We start from the raw sequence: 14,581 nt of genomic DNA, 5'->3' as shown, positions 1-14,581 counted from the left end.
TCCAGCCAGGGCCACGGGGACCGGGCTGCTTCCTGGCTGTGGGCTGAGCTCCTCCCCGACTCTGATTGCCAGGTTAGACCTGGGAAGGGCACAGATACTGCCTGCCCCCTCCCTGCTTCCCACCTGACAGAACTGTCCAGGGAGCCAAGGGGAGCCCAGGAAAGGGCCTGCGTCACCTTGGCACCTAGTGTGTGTGCATTCACCTGTGGTGGGTGGCTGCGGTGTGGTGGGCGGCTGCGGCGTGGTGGGCGGCACTGCAAGAAGACGGGGTCAGCTCCCTGTGGTTCTCGAAGCCTCCCCACCCCGTGGGGCCTCCGGGAGCTCCGAGGGCCTGAGTCAGAGACGCTCACCAAGGCTGGGGTGGAGGGGACTGGAGGGGCTGGGAGCCCACCCTCCCCTCTCTCCCTTTCTCCTTCCCAGGATGATTCCCACTCTCTACCCCAGACACCCTGGCAGGCCTGGTGAGGGTAGGGGGAGCTGGGGGCTGGTGGCAGAGGGGACGGGAAGGCCCAGCGGGGTTCAGTGCTGTGTGTTTTCCTCTCGGCTGCCATGGGCTGGAGGCTGCCTGAGTCTCTGGAGACCCAAGGGGCCAGGGTCCCGGAGAGTGTAGTCCCAGAGCTCACGTAAGGGCTCACAGCCCCCGAGGGCTCTCTCCCTTGTTTGTGGGATGAGGATGTGCTTTCTGCCTGCATGCAGGCAGGGGCAGGGTTCTCAGGGCAGCCGACTGGACTTACTGCAGGGCACGCACACCCCCTCCTCGTGGTCGAAGTACTCATCCTGAGAGCAGTTGTAGCAGCCTAGGGTGGAGAACAGCCAGGCTCTGTCTGACCGGTGGCCAGCCAGGCCCACCTGTGTGTTTCCTGCCCTGGAGGCCTCCTTCCTCTCTGCCTTTTTTTTTTTTTTTTGAGACAGAGTCTTGCTCTGTCGCCCAGGCTGGAGTGCAGCAGCGCAATCTTAGCTCACTGCAACCTCTGCCTCCTGGATTCAAGTGATTCTCCTGCCTCAGCCTCCCAAGTAGCTGCAATTACAGGCGCATGCCATGATGCCTGGCTAATTTTTGTATTTTTAGTAATGATGGGGCTTTGCCATGTTGGCCAGGCTGGTCTCAAACTCTTGACCTCAGGTGATCTTCCTGCCTCGGCCTCCCAGAGTGCTGGGATTACACTTTCACCCACGCACCTTGCTCTAAGCCCCTCCTTTCCTGCCATGCCTTCCTCAGGCCTTGGTCTCTCATCCCTTGCTTATCACCCGGGGCTGGGGCTTCAATGCCATCTTCCAGTCCTCACCTCCCCCGGACCTCAGACACCGGCTCCTCTTCTGTGCTGTCCGATGCAGGTGCCCTGCATTGCCCTCCTGAGCCCCAACACATCTGTCCCCTGTGTGTCCGGATGGCTCCAGACACCACCCTTCTCTACCGCTTGGGCCAGGACCTTTTAGTCCCAGGACCCTCTGCATTCAGACCTCTGTCTTGGGGCAGCCACAGGCCTCACAAAGACCCCTGCCTCCCAGCCACACCCCACCCCACATGTCTATGTACCCCACACCCCTCTGCAGCCCTGCGCCCCTCACTCGCTCCCTCTGCCCTCTGCAGCCCCGCGCCCCTCACTCGCTCCCTCTGCCCTCTGCAGCCCCGCGCCCCTCACTCGCTCCCTCTGCCCTCTGCAGCCCCGTGCCCCTCACTCGCTCCCTCTGCCCTCTGTAGCCCTGCACCCCTCACCCGCTCGCTCTGCCCACTGCCCTGGCTTTCTCAAGGGTTCTGGGCATGAGGCTGCTCCTGGCTGCTCCTCTGGACACTTTCCTGGCTCCCCTCCTCACTTTTCCCATCCTCGCCCTCACATCTGCCTCCCACCAAGGGCCCCAACCACTCTGTGTGGCACAGAAGCCTGTGGCTCTCCCACCCCAGCCTGCCTTTCTCCCCTCCGTGGTGGGCGCCTCGGCCGACACTGGGTCTGCCTCCTTAAGCACCTCTCCCTGGCTGGGAGGGAAACTTCAGGGTGCAGGACTGTTTGTTTTGTGTAAGGCCAGGTCCCCTGACCTGGAACCGGCCTGGAGGACAGAGGTGCTCAGGATGCATCTGCTGAGTGACTGTGTGTGTGAAAGAATGAATGTGCAAATGAATGCATGAATGTGCGTGTGTGTGTATGAGCGAGTGTGCATGAATAAGCAAGCATGAATGAATGAATATGTGTGAATGAGTGTGCGTGAATGTTGAATGTGCATGAATGTGCATGAGTGAATGTGCGTGAGTGAATGAACAAATGTGCGTAAATGCATGAATCTGCGTGAGTGTGCATGAATGTGCGTGAATGTGTGAATGAGCATGAATGAATGTGTGTGAATGTTGAGTGAATGCGTGAATGAATGAATGTGAATGAGCGTGAATATGTTGAATGAGTGTGCGTGAGTGAATGAGTGTGAATGGATGAATGTGTGTGGAGTGAACGTGAATGAATGTGCATGAGTGTGTGTGAGTGGATGAACAAATGTGCGTGAATGAATGAATATGGGTGAATGAATGTGCATGAATCTGCATGAATGAATGTGAATGTGCGTGACTGAATGAATGTGTGAATGAATGTGCGCAAATTAATGTGTGAATTAATGAGCATGTATGAATGAATGTGTGAATGCATGAATGTGTGTGAATGAATGAATGTGCATGAATGAGTGAATGGGTCCCCCTGTGTATCTGCATTGCCTCCCCACCACCTGGCACCTTCGATGTTGCTGCCTGGGACGCTCTGTGGCTGGCTGGGGCAGAGGCAGGGCTGGTAGTGCCACGTGCAGTTGGTCTCCTGTGTGTACTGGTACTCGCCATGGCTGTCCTGAGTGTGCGTGTTGTAGAAGCCGCAGTAGATGGCTGGGAGGAAGAGAGCCGTCAGCGGGTGGGGTTCCTGGCCCTGGCCCTGGCCCGGTGGTTCCCCTGGGCATGCGTGGAACCTGAGCGTGGGCGGGGAGGGTCTGGGCCCTCTTGGTGAAGCCTCCCCTGGGCAGCTGGGGGCTGCGGGAGGGCCAGGGTGGCCCTGCAGGGCACAGCCCGGCGCCTGTCCAGGGAGAGGGGCCTGTGGGCAAGGGCAGCTCTGCGCCGGCCCTTAGTGGTGCTGGGTGGCAGGGGCTGGAGCAACCTGTGGGTGGGGTGGTCACTCACGGCAGAAGTCCGGGGTCCTCCAGTCCACGCACACACCCTTGTCCAGACAGGCTTGGGCGTAGGCAGCCACGGCATCGCACAGACACTCACAGTCCCCGCCACTGTCACACCCACATGCGTCGCGCACGCAGGCCTCGTAGTAGGGCAGGTGGTATACCTGCAGGGGCGTGTGCCAATCAGTGTCTGGCCGCCGAGGGATGGCGGCGCACCAGGCTTTGCCACCTGCAGGGCCTTCAGTGTGGTCAGGCCGGAGTGTGGCAGTAAGGGCGCTGGGACTCGGTGAGCGGCACCACGTGGACCTCAGCCCTGACCGCCAGCCACGCTCCCGGAGCCGATGCTGCCACGGAGGCCTGACCCGAGCTCGCGCCTTGAGAACTGCCATCGGGATCAAGGTGCCACTGCTGCTAACCATGGCCACTGCAGCCCTGCCCAGGGTCTCCGCTCCCCCCACGTCACGCTCACATTCAGCAGGCCAGTGCCATGCTGTTCCACCACGGGGTGCCCCCGTCCTCTCAGTTCTTACTGCGCCATGATGTCCGGATCACACCCTGGGCTGGGAAGTGCACGCCCTGCATCCTGGCAGTCTCCCTGACCACCGGCTCCTGAGCAGGGGGCCCACCAGGTGATGCTGCCCCAGGGGACTCATGGCACTGTCTGGGGGTGCTGTTGGCATCTGGTGGGCGGAGGCCAGGGGGCTGCTAAACAGCCACAGTGCACGAGTCGGCCCCACATCAGGGCCCTGCACTCAGGCAGAGGGTCTGAACCTCTCTGCAACCTGACCTGGCTGGTCTGGGATCCCATGGAGGGAGAACCGTGCCTGGCTTCCCCACCCCCTCCCCCGCCCCCACCGGACATTTGTGGAGGGACAGGCGCACAGCCCTCGTGCCCGGTGCCCACCTTGCTGTGGCAGGCGGCAAAGGTCTGGCTGTTGATAATGCTGCACTTGCGCTCGGCCCAGGAGCGCCGGAAGGCGTTGAGACTGCAGGGGTCCGCCACGAAGCTCACGTCCCCGCACAGCGGGCTCTCCTTCCACGAGTTCACAAACTCCAGCTCGCTGGACGCCACATACTTGCTGCGCGTCTCGAAGTCATCCTTCATGTTCCCATTGAAGTTGCCACACAAGCCGCAGAGGGGATCCTGCAGGCAGCGGCATCAGGCCGGGCCCAGGGGCCATGCCATCTGTCTCCACCCCTGTGTCAGGGAGGGCCTGGGAGGACGCAGAGGGCGTGTGGTACCTGGGAGGCACGGGCGATCCTGATGAGGACGGTCATGTGCCTGTTCCAGATGAGCGTCAGGTTGTACCTCCCGGGGACGCTGATGTCCACGACAAGGCTCAGCGCACCTGGCGTCACCCCGAGCTGCACGTGGGGTTCCTCCCCGGTGACCGTGTAGTTTCTGTCTGCCAGCACCACGGACAGGCCCTGTGGGGTGGGGTTGGCATAGGACTGCCTGTCTGTCTCCCCTGGCCCCTGGCACGGCCGTGCTGGACCGAGCTCTTGGAGGCAGAGCTGCCCAGGTCTGTTAAGGCCATGCACAGGAGTGCCTGCTGAGAGCCAGCTTGGGGCAGAAGGGCCTGGCATGCCTGGCACAGGGCTGAGGGCTGAAGCTCGGGCTTCCTGGAGAGTCCCTCCCCTCTGCCTGGGAGACATTCCGCAGCCCCTGAAGCCTTGTTGGGGACAAGCACCCCTGGTCCTGAGCGTCTGGCCCGGGAGGGGCAGCAGGCACCCCTCAAGGAGAGGCAGGCGGGGAGGGCTGCACCTCGGGGCAGGACCTGGAGGCTCCAGTGGGCAGGATCCAGATGTGTGGCAGGGGCCCTACCGCCCATCCTGCCCTGCCAGAGTCTGCCTGGCTGCTCACCCCTAGGAAGATCTTGATGGCCCGTGAGCATGTGACCCCGGAGTTCCCACAGATGACATTCTCTGTCAGGATCTTGAAGGTGGGCTGTGAGTCGTTGACACTACAGCCGTCCTGCAGGGAGAGGGCACTGAGGAGGAGCCCTGGGGGCCGTGCCTCTGGGTCCCTGGCCCCTGCGGCCCTGTGCCGGGTGGTTACCGTGGCCAGGATGTACTCGCAGTTGCCGTCGAATACAAAGCGCTGGCCGTCGAAGGTGATGACGTGGCCCTCCCCGTAGAGGGTGCAGGTGGATGGGCAGTGGGTGCCCTGCTGGCAGGCCCACCTCCCCCTCGAGCAGGTGCTGTGGAGACAGCAGGGTGTGGATGGCGGGCCCGAGGCCCTCCTGCCATACTGGGTGTGGTCCCTGGAGAGGCCAGGCTGCACCTCTGGACACCCCCGCCTCCAGGACAGCCCCACCCCAGGCAGCCCCCGCCTGCCCCAGAAGGCCCCAGGAGCCCAGGGCGTCTGAAGCGAGGCTTTGTCTCACCAGGTCCTGCAGTCAGTGTGGAGCTCAGCTCCTCCAGGGTAGGAGACCCCCGAGAACTCACACGGGCAGTCCTCGGGGGGCACACACTGCCCGTCGGCATTCTCGTAGAGGCCCTCGGCGCAGACACAGCCAGGCTCACACTTGGTGGGCACCTGGAGGGAGGCAGGTCAGTGGCTCCTGGGAGGGTGGCCTCAGCCAGCTGCTGCCCAGCCGTGGGCGCCTCTGAGACCGCCCGGCATGTCTCCCAGGCCCTCTCCCTGAATACAGCCCTGCTCTGTGGCCTTTGTGGGCAGCTGGGCTTACTGCCTTAGCAAAGTTTCCCCCACCTCGTGGAAGGTCCTGGGACCCAGTGCACATGGCTGGGCTGCTGTCCTCACCGCCACACGTGGGCAGCCCACCCTCCCCAAGCTAGTGCCCACTGTCCTCAGGGAGCCCTGCAGACGAGCCCCCGGGGCATCCAGCTGCCCAGCCACAGGGCCGCTCCCACCTGGTGGCCAGCCCCAGGCACCCGCCGCAGGGCAGAATGTGGCCGGGTCTCCTGGAGTTCTATGGAAACCCCCTCATGGTTCAGCTGGGGCCTGGGCGTTATCCCCGCTCCTCGCACGCCCCCTTACGCAGGCAACACCGGTGGCCAGCATCTGGCATGTGGGGGCACAGGCCGCCCCAAACTTGTTCTCGGAGGACTGGCTGCAGGACTCGAAGGTCTTAGGGGCCTGGCAGGAGGCTGCAGGAAAGAGGGGTGTGCAGTCAGGACACTCAGAGGAAGCTGGGGCCCCTCACAGTCCCAGCCTGCGGCCGGCGCTGCTGTACGTACCCAGGAACATCTGTGACCGCTGCGGGCAACTCAGCCGCCCGTTGATGCAGTGGCTGCAAGAGAGAGGCTGCGTGAGCCCCCGGGGCCTGTCAGGGACCCCCGCCCGGCCCCTGCCTGGTCCCTCACCAGGTGACGCCGTTGATGACGGTGGACTGCTCGGCCAGGATGAACTTGTAACCCTCCAGTGTGCACGGGCACTGGGCCTTGCGCACACACTCGCCCTTGTGGTTCAGGTAGGTGCCATTGGGGCAGTTGCAACCGTCCACGGGCACGGCGCTGGGGTGGCACTCGGCGGCACGGTCCGACAGCGACAGGCAGGTGCGCTCACAGGCTTGGCTGTTGTAGCTGAAGGTGGTGTTGCCCGTGCAGGGGACGGCTGTGGGGGACACAGGCATCAGACCCCCTGGGAGGGGGCGGCTGGGAGGTCGAGCTTGGGTTCCGCTGCCTGCAGGGCACTGCAGAGCCTCAGAGCTTGGGGCCCCAGGACACCCCCTCGTGAGCCCAGCCTGCCGTGACCCTGCTTAAGCCCCATCGGGCACTCACTGCAGTTGTCCACACTGCTTCTCCAGCCCCAGAGCAGGACGCCCCGAGAGGAGCAGGCGTGTACGTAGTCTCCCAGGGCGGCGCAGATGTGGGGAAAGGTCTCCTCGTAGTTGCAGGCCTGGTACACGCACCTCTGCGGGCAGAGAGCCAGCATGCGCTGGTGGCAGGCACCCTGCCCTGGGGACGTGGGGGTCCCAAACCTATGCCCTTGGGTGCCTGAGACCTTGTCAGCCACCACGGCCTCCTCTGCAGCCCTCCCAAGACACCCTCGGGCCCTCACCTTGTAGAAGGGTGCAGGGTTCACTGTGGCGTGGCACCTCTCGAACACCGTGCCTGTCCTCAGCAGCACAGAGCAGTGGGTCTCCGCACACACCTCTGGGGACGACAGGCCCAGGCGTGAGTCCCGGCCCCTCCCCATTCCAGCCACGGCTCCTCCCAGGGACCCCCCACCCTGGCAGCTAGGCCTGTGGTCGAGTCCAGGGGTCTGTCAGAACTGTGTGCGCTGCGGGGGCAGCCGGGGGAGTGGGGGGCCAGACACTCACTGTTGAGCTGGCTCATGGAGCAGGGGTCAGTCTCACGCTCCAGAGCGGCCGGACAGTTCCCCGCCCGCCAGGAGTCCACAAACAGTGTGGCGGTGCCCTCGGCGATACCCACGCTGGTGGTGAAGTCATCCGTCGTGTCCCCATTGAAGTTGCCACAGAGCCCTGAGCCGGCGGGGCGTCAGCTCGACTTGAGCCCATCCCTCCCGCACCCATTCCTGCCCACACGCCCCGGAGCTCCTGTCGTTCCTCTAACAGTGCCCTGGGTGAGAGGCTGCGGGGGCCACACATGCCTGTTACCCCCGGGGGCTCCCCAGACACAGAGGGTTGTGTGAACCTCTCTTGGACCTTTCTCCTCCCCTGGTCATGGCCAGATCCTGTAGGGATGAGGCAACAGGGCCACCTGGAGGGGCAGGGACTCACCTCTGGTCTGACCTCTGAACTGGGGCCCAACAGTGACATAGGCCTGGAAGACGGGGCGCAGCTGGACCACGAGCTCCAGCCCGAAGCTGGTGGCCATCTGGAGGTGAGTAGACGTCTGCCTGAAGACCGTGATGTTGCCTGCAGGACGCAGTGCTCAATGGGCCGTCTGGGCCCCCTCCCCGCCCACTGCAGCCCACCCCGAAGGCACAGCTCTTGGGGGTCACGGACTGGGCCAGGACGTACGAGTCTTGTACGGCAGCCACTTGGCTTCTCCGTTGTTGGTGACCACCTCGTCCTGAGAGATCACAATTTTGTCCTGGAGAGAGGGTGGCCTCAGTCAGGGCGCAGGCACCAGGGAGCGGAGCCCTGCTGGCAGGGACGGGCGCAGGAAAGGCCTTACCTGCCCGGAGAGGTAGACCACAGCCACCAGGGAGGTCTCGGAGTGTGAGAAGCCGGACTTGTCATACACAGCCATGAGGGCACCGTCCTCGGGAAGCTGGGGGCTCTGCGAGGGAGTGGGGCTCAGACACGGGTGGGGTCACCGGGAGTGCCCCTCCCCATGGGCCACAGGGCTCGTCCTACCTGGAGGAGGATGTAGGTGCAGGTGCCGTGGAAGCGGTAGGGCCTGGCATCGAACGTGGTGACAAAGGAGCCACCTTCCAGGGAGCAGTGGCCGGGGCATGGCCGCTCCGTGCACGCCCAGCGGCCCAGGGTGCACTGGCTGTGGGTGGGCGTGGGAGCAGTGGCATGGTGGGCAGGGCCGCTGGAGCCGGACAGCACACCCCTGCCCACCCTAGGCCAGCGGAACCCCTGCTGGCCGGCCAGAGCCCCCTCCAACGCCTCACTCACCAGGTTTGGCAGGCGGCTACTGTGACCTCCCCGGGGGCATACATGGCACCGTTGAGCACACAGGGGCACTGGGTGACGGGCACGCAGGTGTGGTTATTGGAGAGGTCATTGAGGACCGTACCTGCAGGAGAGGGTCTTCTTGGGGCTTGGGTGGGACTGACAGTCTCCCACTCTCCCCTCCCTGGCTCCAGGGAGATGCCCCATGCAGCCTGGGCCGTGACTTCTCACTCCAGCTGCACTTGCATTCACAGCTCCATGCCAGGCCCCGGGCATGCACAGCCCCTTGTGCCAATGTGCCCAGGCCAGGTTCTTGGTGAGTGGTGGCCTCCAGCAGGCAGGTACATGTAACTGTCCCTTGGGCCCAGCTCAAACTCTGCCTTCTCTGGGCAGCTCCTAGATCGCAGTGAGCAGCCCTCACCACCTGTGGGTTTGCAGGGGTGGCCATGGCTGGGGGACCTGCAGGCGGTAAGCGTCCGGGCGGGAAAAGCCTGTCCCAGGGCAAGAGGCGCCGGAGCTGGGACTCAGACGCAGGAATGTTGGGGTGAGCCGGGTCAGGGTGGGTGGGGTCTAACGTCCCCTTGTCCCTGTACTCTCTCCAGGGGTCCCAGGGAGAGTGAGTGCCTGCGACTGCTCTCACCTTCCGGGCAGAAGCACCCGAAGGTGCAGGAGCTGGAGCAGCTGTGCTGCGGGTTGGAGCAGGTCTTCACACAGGCTGAGCCGCACTCCTGGTACACCTGGTTGGCCGGGCACTGACCCACGGCTGTGGGCACACGCGGCTCCGGTGAGAGGGTCCCAGCCCCCCACCCCTCCCTGCCCCACCCCCCCACCCCTCCCTGCCCCACCCCCCCACCACTCCCTGCCCCACCCCCCCACCACTCCCTGCCCCACCCCCCACCCCTCCTTGCCCCACCCCAGCTTGGTGGAGGACTTAGCCCAGCCCCTCCTCCATCTAGAAGCAGCAGCGAGGACCTCAGACAAGGAGGGATGCAGGCGTCACGTCAGGCAGTCCAGAGGCTGGGAGAGCTGGGTCTGGAGCCCTCGGCCTCCCCACCCCTCCCCCTCCCTTCCCTGGACTCACAGCACAGGCTGGGGCCCCGCCAGCGGCGGACGGGCTGGCCCACCATGCTGCATTGGCGGGAGTACTCCGACAGGGTGGCGCAGCTGCTGTTCTGAGGGCCTGGCTGGGTGGCTGCGGCCACGTCCACCTGGCAGCTTAGCACGAAGGGCTCCTTGGACACGCTGCACTCAGGGGCCACCAGGGTCAGCAGCTGGGTGCAGATCCAGGCCTGGGAGGGCCACTCAGGGTCATGGGGGCAAAGGCCACACCCCATGCCACCACGACTGGGGAGGTCGGGTAGGGCGTATGTGATGGGGCTGCTTGTGGGGGCCCTTGGTGGTCTCGGCGACCGTCAGACCTGGGGTCAGCCCCACCTGGAGCCCCCTTGCTTACATGCTGGGCCTGCCGGATGTGGGTGCTGGGGATGTCCTCCAAGGTGCAGATCTCGCCGGGGTCGTCCAGCTTCTGGAGGGCAGCGAACTTGTGGGGTTCCAGGAACTTGCCTGGGGGTGCAGAACGGGGGTCAGCACCGTGGGGGCTGGGCCTCAGAGGCCCCCCTATCCTGCCCCCCACCTGGAGGCCCCCAGCCCTGCCCCCCACCTACCCTCCTTGCTCAGAACAGAGGCCCCCCAGCCCTGGCCCCACCTAGAGGCCCCCCAGAGGCCCCCCAGAGGCCCCTCCACCTACCCTCCTCACTGACAAACTCGTTGGTCACCTTCCCATCAAAGTTCCCGCAGAGCCCGCACATCTGACCCATGTACTTCTGCTCCACCAGAACCTGCGGGAGACAGCTCTGCTGGGGGCCAGGGGGCCTCTCATCCGCTGTGGAGGGCTCTCAGTTCCTGCTCCTGGACTCAGAGCCCGCACCATCCCCCCACTTGCTCGTCTGCCTCTTCTTGTGGGAGCCTAATTTTCCAGCGGAGAAGCTGAGTCACCTACAAAACCTAGTCCTGGCTCATGTTGCTGGCCAGGGGTCAGCACTGCTTGGCACGAAGGGCCTGGCTGCATGGCAGCCTGAGGGCTGGCCGGGACCCCCAAGGAGGGCAGCCCTTCCCTAGTCCCACCTGCCCCCCAGTGCTGCGGGTCTCCAGGCCCACCCTGGCCCCTCTCTCCTCACCATGAGGTGGCTGTCAGGACCCCACACGACTTCCAGCTCCAGCTCCAGCTGCTTGGCCACCAGCCGCACGCTCTGGCCGAAGGGTGTGATCTGGAGCCCATTACTGGTGTAGGGCAGGCTGACGACCCTGTGGGGTGAGGGCAGTCGGTGGTCGCCCCTCAGTCCTCCGGCCCCCGAGCCCCCGGGCCCCAGCCCGCCTGACCTACCCGATGTCCTTGACTGAGATGGTGGCTTCGCTCACGGTGACGACAGAGGCCCCCAGCTCCACGATGATCCGCGAGATGCTCCCGTCTGGGCCTCGCCGCAGCTGGACACTGAAGGTAGGGAAGGCGTCCTTGCAGGTGGCCGCGAAGATGTAGTTGCACGTCCCCGAGAAGTAGTACACATGGTGGTCGAAGGTGGAGAAGTGACCGGCCCCCCACGTGGAGCACTGGCCTTTGTCCGGGGCTGCAGAGAGAGCAGACACAGCCCTGTGTCCCCACCATCCTGGCCAGGCAGGGCTAGGGCAGGGAGGGAGGTCGCTTGTCTCCCTGGGCCAGGGTTTTTGAGTTGGGGCCAGGCTGTGGAAACCCCAGGCATCCAATGAACCTGAGTGCTATGGTATATGCCTGGCCAGGAGTCAGCACTGCTGTGGGCATATGTACACACGTGTGTGGGGGTACACGTATGTGGTGTGTGTGTGTGCACATATGTGCGTGTCTCGGGGTGTGTGCATACATGTGTGTCAGGTGTGTCCATGTGTGTTGGAGGGCTGTGTAGGTGTGTGATACATACCTGCATGTGTGTTGGGTGTGATTGTGTTGCATGCATGTGTGTGTTTGTGTGAGCTGGGCATGTGTGTTGAGTGCATGTGTGTGCATGCTGGGTGTGTGCATGTGTGTGTTGGGTGCGTGTCTCAGGTGTGTAGAGTGTGTACATAGGGTGCATGTGCATGTGTGTGTAGGGTGTGTGTGTTGGGTGCATGCACATATGTAAGTCATGTGCGTGTTGTATGTGTGCACGTTTGCATGTCTGGGATGTGTGTGCATGGGTGTTGGGTGTGTGTGCACATGTGTGTCGGGTGTGTGTGTGTAGGTTATGTGTGTTGGGTGCATGTGCATGTGTGTTGGGTTGTGTGTCTGTGTGTAGTGTTGAGTGTGTGTGTGATGTGTGCTCATGCATCTGTGTCATGTACATGTGTATGCATGTATCAAGTGTGTATGCATGTGTGTATTGGGTTTGTGTGCATGTGCGTGTGTTGGGTGCATGTGCATGTGTGTTCATGTTGGTGCATGTATGTGTGTGTATGTATGTTGGATGTGTGTGTCTTGGGGGTGACCTGGGCTCTGGGCCCCTCTCTCCTGCACATTGGGCCTGGGTGGTCTGGGTGGTCTGGGCGGCAGGATCAGTGGCCGCCATGTTCTTACCTGTCTGTGGAGAGTCCTTCAGCCTCTGGAGGCCTGGGCTGGTGGAGGAGGTGTTGGCCAGACCTGTGTGGACGGGACCCGCAGTCAGTGTGGGGCTGCCCCGTTGTCCCTGAGGGCGCCGCTCACCTCTGCTCAGGGCTGCTCCGCCCGTTTCCCTGCACACACTCGGCGTGCAAGAAGTGTCCGTGGCCTGTGGGGCTCGAGGCCTCAACAGCAAGCCAAGCGCTTGGCCTCCCGTGCTGTCCTTCAGAAGCCCCAGCTTCCTCCCTGCTCTCGTTCACTTCTTCGTTCGTACACTCAGTCCCAGTTCAGCCGTCAGCCCCTTGGGGTTCGGGAGATGACGGGCACCCTGTGTGCAGGGTACTCATCCCTGGGGCTTCTGGGCAGGGTGAGGAGGGGCTGGTGTGGGTGGCAGGGGCTTGACAGCAGAGCCGACAGAGCAGGCTGTGCCCACCTCCCCAGCTTGGCTGCCTGGTTTCCCTGAGGGGTCTGCGCCAAGGCCCCACAGCCGGTTTTCCCTGCTCTCAGTGGCTCCGGGGCTCTAAACATGGCCGCTTTCCTGCACGTCAGCCTTGAGACAGCCTCGATGTCAGGCCTGGCACTGAGGCCACTGTTGTCAGAGAAACGTCCAGATAGCCCAGTCATGGTGACTCCAGGGCAGGGCAGCGGGGGACGTCCCACCCTGACTCCCAGAGGCTGGGGTGGGGCTGACACCCCCCAGGTCCCACCCCCTTTACCCAGAGGGAGACTTCTCCCACCTCTGGGTCATTCCCCAGACCCTGCCTCTGGGGCTATGGCCCTTCTTGTGGCTCCCATGAGCCCCCAATGTCTGAGTGCTGGTGGGGCACCTGAGCAGGACCTGTGACCACTCCAGACCCCTCCTGGGGCCGGGACCCTCCTTGCCCCTGCCCATTGGTTAGCAGGGCACTCACAGCATCTCCCTCCAGATGTAGCTCAGAGATCCCGTTCCTGCCACTCCCCACCTGTGCTCCCACCCCAGGCTCTGCCCACTTCCTGGGACTTACTTGTTGCTGACCCCATTACTGCTGGACACCCGTGTCTCCTGTGACTCTGGGGCAGGGGCCTGTCAGCTGGGGGATGGTGTTGCCTGTGGTCCAGGGAGGAGCCAGGCTGCCTGTCCCCCGGTCGCCTGGGTGAGTCCTCTCTGGCACAGGCAGGAGGTCGGGTATTTGAGTGACTGGATTTAAGGAGAATGCCAGCCTTGGCTATGTGGGACACATATTTGGCTGTGGTCCCCTTTGGCCTTGAGATTGTTTTCTGATGGGCTGCACCTGGCTTATCCCCAGTGTAAGCTGAGTTTACTCCAGACTAGGGTGGGCATGGCACCCAGTAGGTGTCGTGGTCCTCAGCACCCCCACCATTCCTTCCAGGGATGATCTACAGGGCTCAGAAGCACCTGCTGTAGGAGCGTGCAGCACATGGAACCCTCAGCCGTGGAACTCAGTGGTTCCTGGGACGGGGCCCTCGCTGGCCTCTGGTCGGGGAGGGGTGGGAGAGCTCTGAGCGGGAGGAGGAGTCGGCTGCCCGCTGCTAGGCCAGCACCTCTGGAGGCTGCAGAGCTGTGATCGGTCTCCCCTGGGCAATGCCCCCTGCAACTCAGTCTCTCCACCTTTCAGATGGGGAATGGCACTTGGGAGCCGTCCCCGCTGCAGCACAGACACCTCAGACCCGTGCTTCGGTGCCCTCGGCCCTGCCAGGCTGGCTCCACTGCCCCGGATGGGTGCCTCATTGCTGCATCCCCTGTGCCCCCCACCGCCCTCGCCCTGCTCCACCCGCAGGAGGCTCCCCGAGTCCACTGGCTCCAAGTCGGCTGCCTCCAGCTCTGTCTGAAGCCCAGCGGGAGGCTCCTGTGTTCCTGCCCAGACTGGCTGTGCTTCCCCTCGGCTGATCCCTTGGCCAGGCCCAGGGGTATCTGGGCGGATTGGTCTGCCACCCCCGGCCTCTCAGCCCCTGGACGAGCAAGAGGCGGCAGGTGCTCGCTGTTCCTTCTGCACGCTTGGCGGCCGCCCACCCCTGCCTCCCGGCCCACCTTGGCCCAGGCCTGCAGCCCGGCTGTCCGACCCCACACTCTGCCGGCTGAGGCCCCTCCCATGCTGGCAGAGACAGCGCTTAGAGATTATTTGCTGGGGTGACGGATGGACACCCCCACTTGGCCCTCCACCCTCTGCACTGCCCACAGCCGAGACCTCCAGCCTCCCTGGGCCTCACCACACCTCCCTCCCTGGCTCCAGAGTGGTGGCCCGAGGGACTAGGGGTCGCGCTCTGCTGCAAGTTCAGCCCCACT

General features: G+C 63.8%; 1 protein-coding gene across 1 annotated transcript in view; it reads right to left on the bottom strand.

Moving 5' to 3' along the window:
- MUC6 (mucin 6, oligomeric mucus/gel-forming) overlaps nucleotides 1-14,581 on the bottom strand; it is a 34,514-nt gene that overhangs the window by 18,496 nt on the left and 1,437 nt on the right. Inside the window, exons 2-28 of the mRNA XM_063630840.1 lie at nucleotides 12,277-12,339; nucleotides 11,077-11,317; nucleotides 10,871-10,997; nucleotides 10,441-10,531; nucleotides 10,147-10,256; nucleotides 9,775-9,982; nucleotides 9,334-9,456; nucleotides 8,697-8,817; nucleotides 8,430-8,568; nucleotides 8,248-8,352; nucleotides 8,091-8,163; nucleotides 7,848-7,985; nucleotides 7,428-7,589; nucleotides 7,166-7,260; nucleotides 6,886-7,018; nucleotides 6,469-6,718; nucleotides 6,343-6,395; nucleotides 6,143-6,252; nucleotides 5,529-5,680; nucleotides 5,201-5,342; nucleotides 5,006-5,116; nucleotides 4,384-4,569; nucleotides 4,046-4,285; nucleotides 3,149-3,305; nucleotides 2,717-2,860; nucleotides 735-797; nucleotides 204-254 (exon numbers count right to left, since the gene is read on the bottom strand). Of these exons, the coding sequence (XP_063486910.1) occupies nucleotides 204-254; nucleotides 735-797; nucleotides 2,717-2,860; nucleotides 3,149-3,305; nucleotides 4,046-4,285; nucleotides 4,384-4,569; nucleotides 5,006-5,116; nucleotides 5,201-5,342; nucleotides 5,529-5,680; nucleotides 6,143-6,252; nucleotides 6,343-6,395; nucleotides 6,469-6,718; nucleotides 6,886-7,018; nucleotides 7,166-7,260; nucleotides 7,428-7,589; nucleotides 7,848-7,985; nucleotides 8,091-8,163; nucleotides 8,248-8,352; nucleotides 8,430-8,568; nucleotides 8,697-8,817; nucleotides 9,334-9,456; nucleotides 9,775-9,982; nucleotides 10,147-10,256; nucleotides 10,441-10,531; nucleotides 10,871-10,997; nucleotides 11,077-11,317; nucleotides 12,277-12,339 (3,588 nt within the window). The remainder of the gene's footprint in view (nucleotides 1-203; nucleotides 255-734; nucleotides 798-2,716; nucleotides 2,861-3,148; nucleotides 3,306-4,045; nucleotides 4,286-4,383; nucleotides 4,570-5,005; nucleotides 5,117-5,200; nucleotides 5,343-5,528; nucleotides 5,681-6,142; nucleotides 6,253-6,342; nucleotides 6,396-6,468; nucleotides 6,719-6,885; nucleotides 7,019-7,165; nucleotides 7,261-7,427; nucleotides 7,590-7,847; nucleotides 7,986-8,090; nucleotides 8,164-8,247; nucleotides 8,353-8,429; nucleotides 8,569-8,696; nucleotides 8,818-9,333; nucleotides 9,457-9,774; nucleotides 9,983-10,146; nucleotides 10,257-10,440; nucleotides 10,532-10,870; nucleotides 10,998-11,076; nucleotides 11,318-12,276; nucleotides 12,340-14,581) is intronic.

Source organism: Symphalangus syndactylus, chromosome 21 (genome assembly GCF_028878055.3).
Source record: "Symphalangus syndactylus isolate Jambi chromosome 21, NHGRI_mSymSyn1-v2.1_pri, whole genome shotgun sequence".
NCBI lineage: Eukaryota > Metazoa > Chordata > Mammalia > Primates > Hylobatidae > Symphalangus > Symphalangus syndactylus.
Note: the sequence above shows the minus strand (reverse complement) of the source record. Positions and strands in the feature narration are given on the sequence as shown.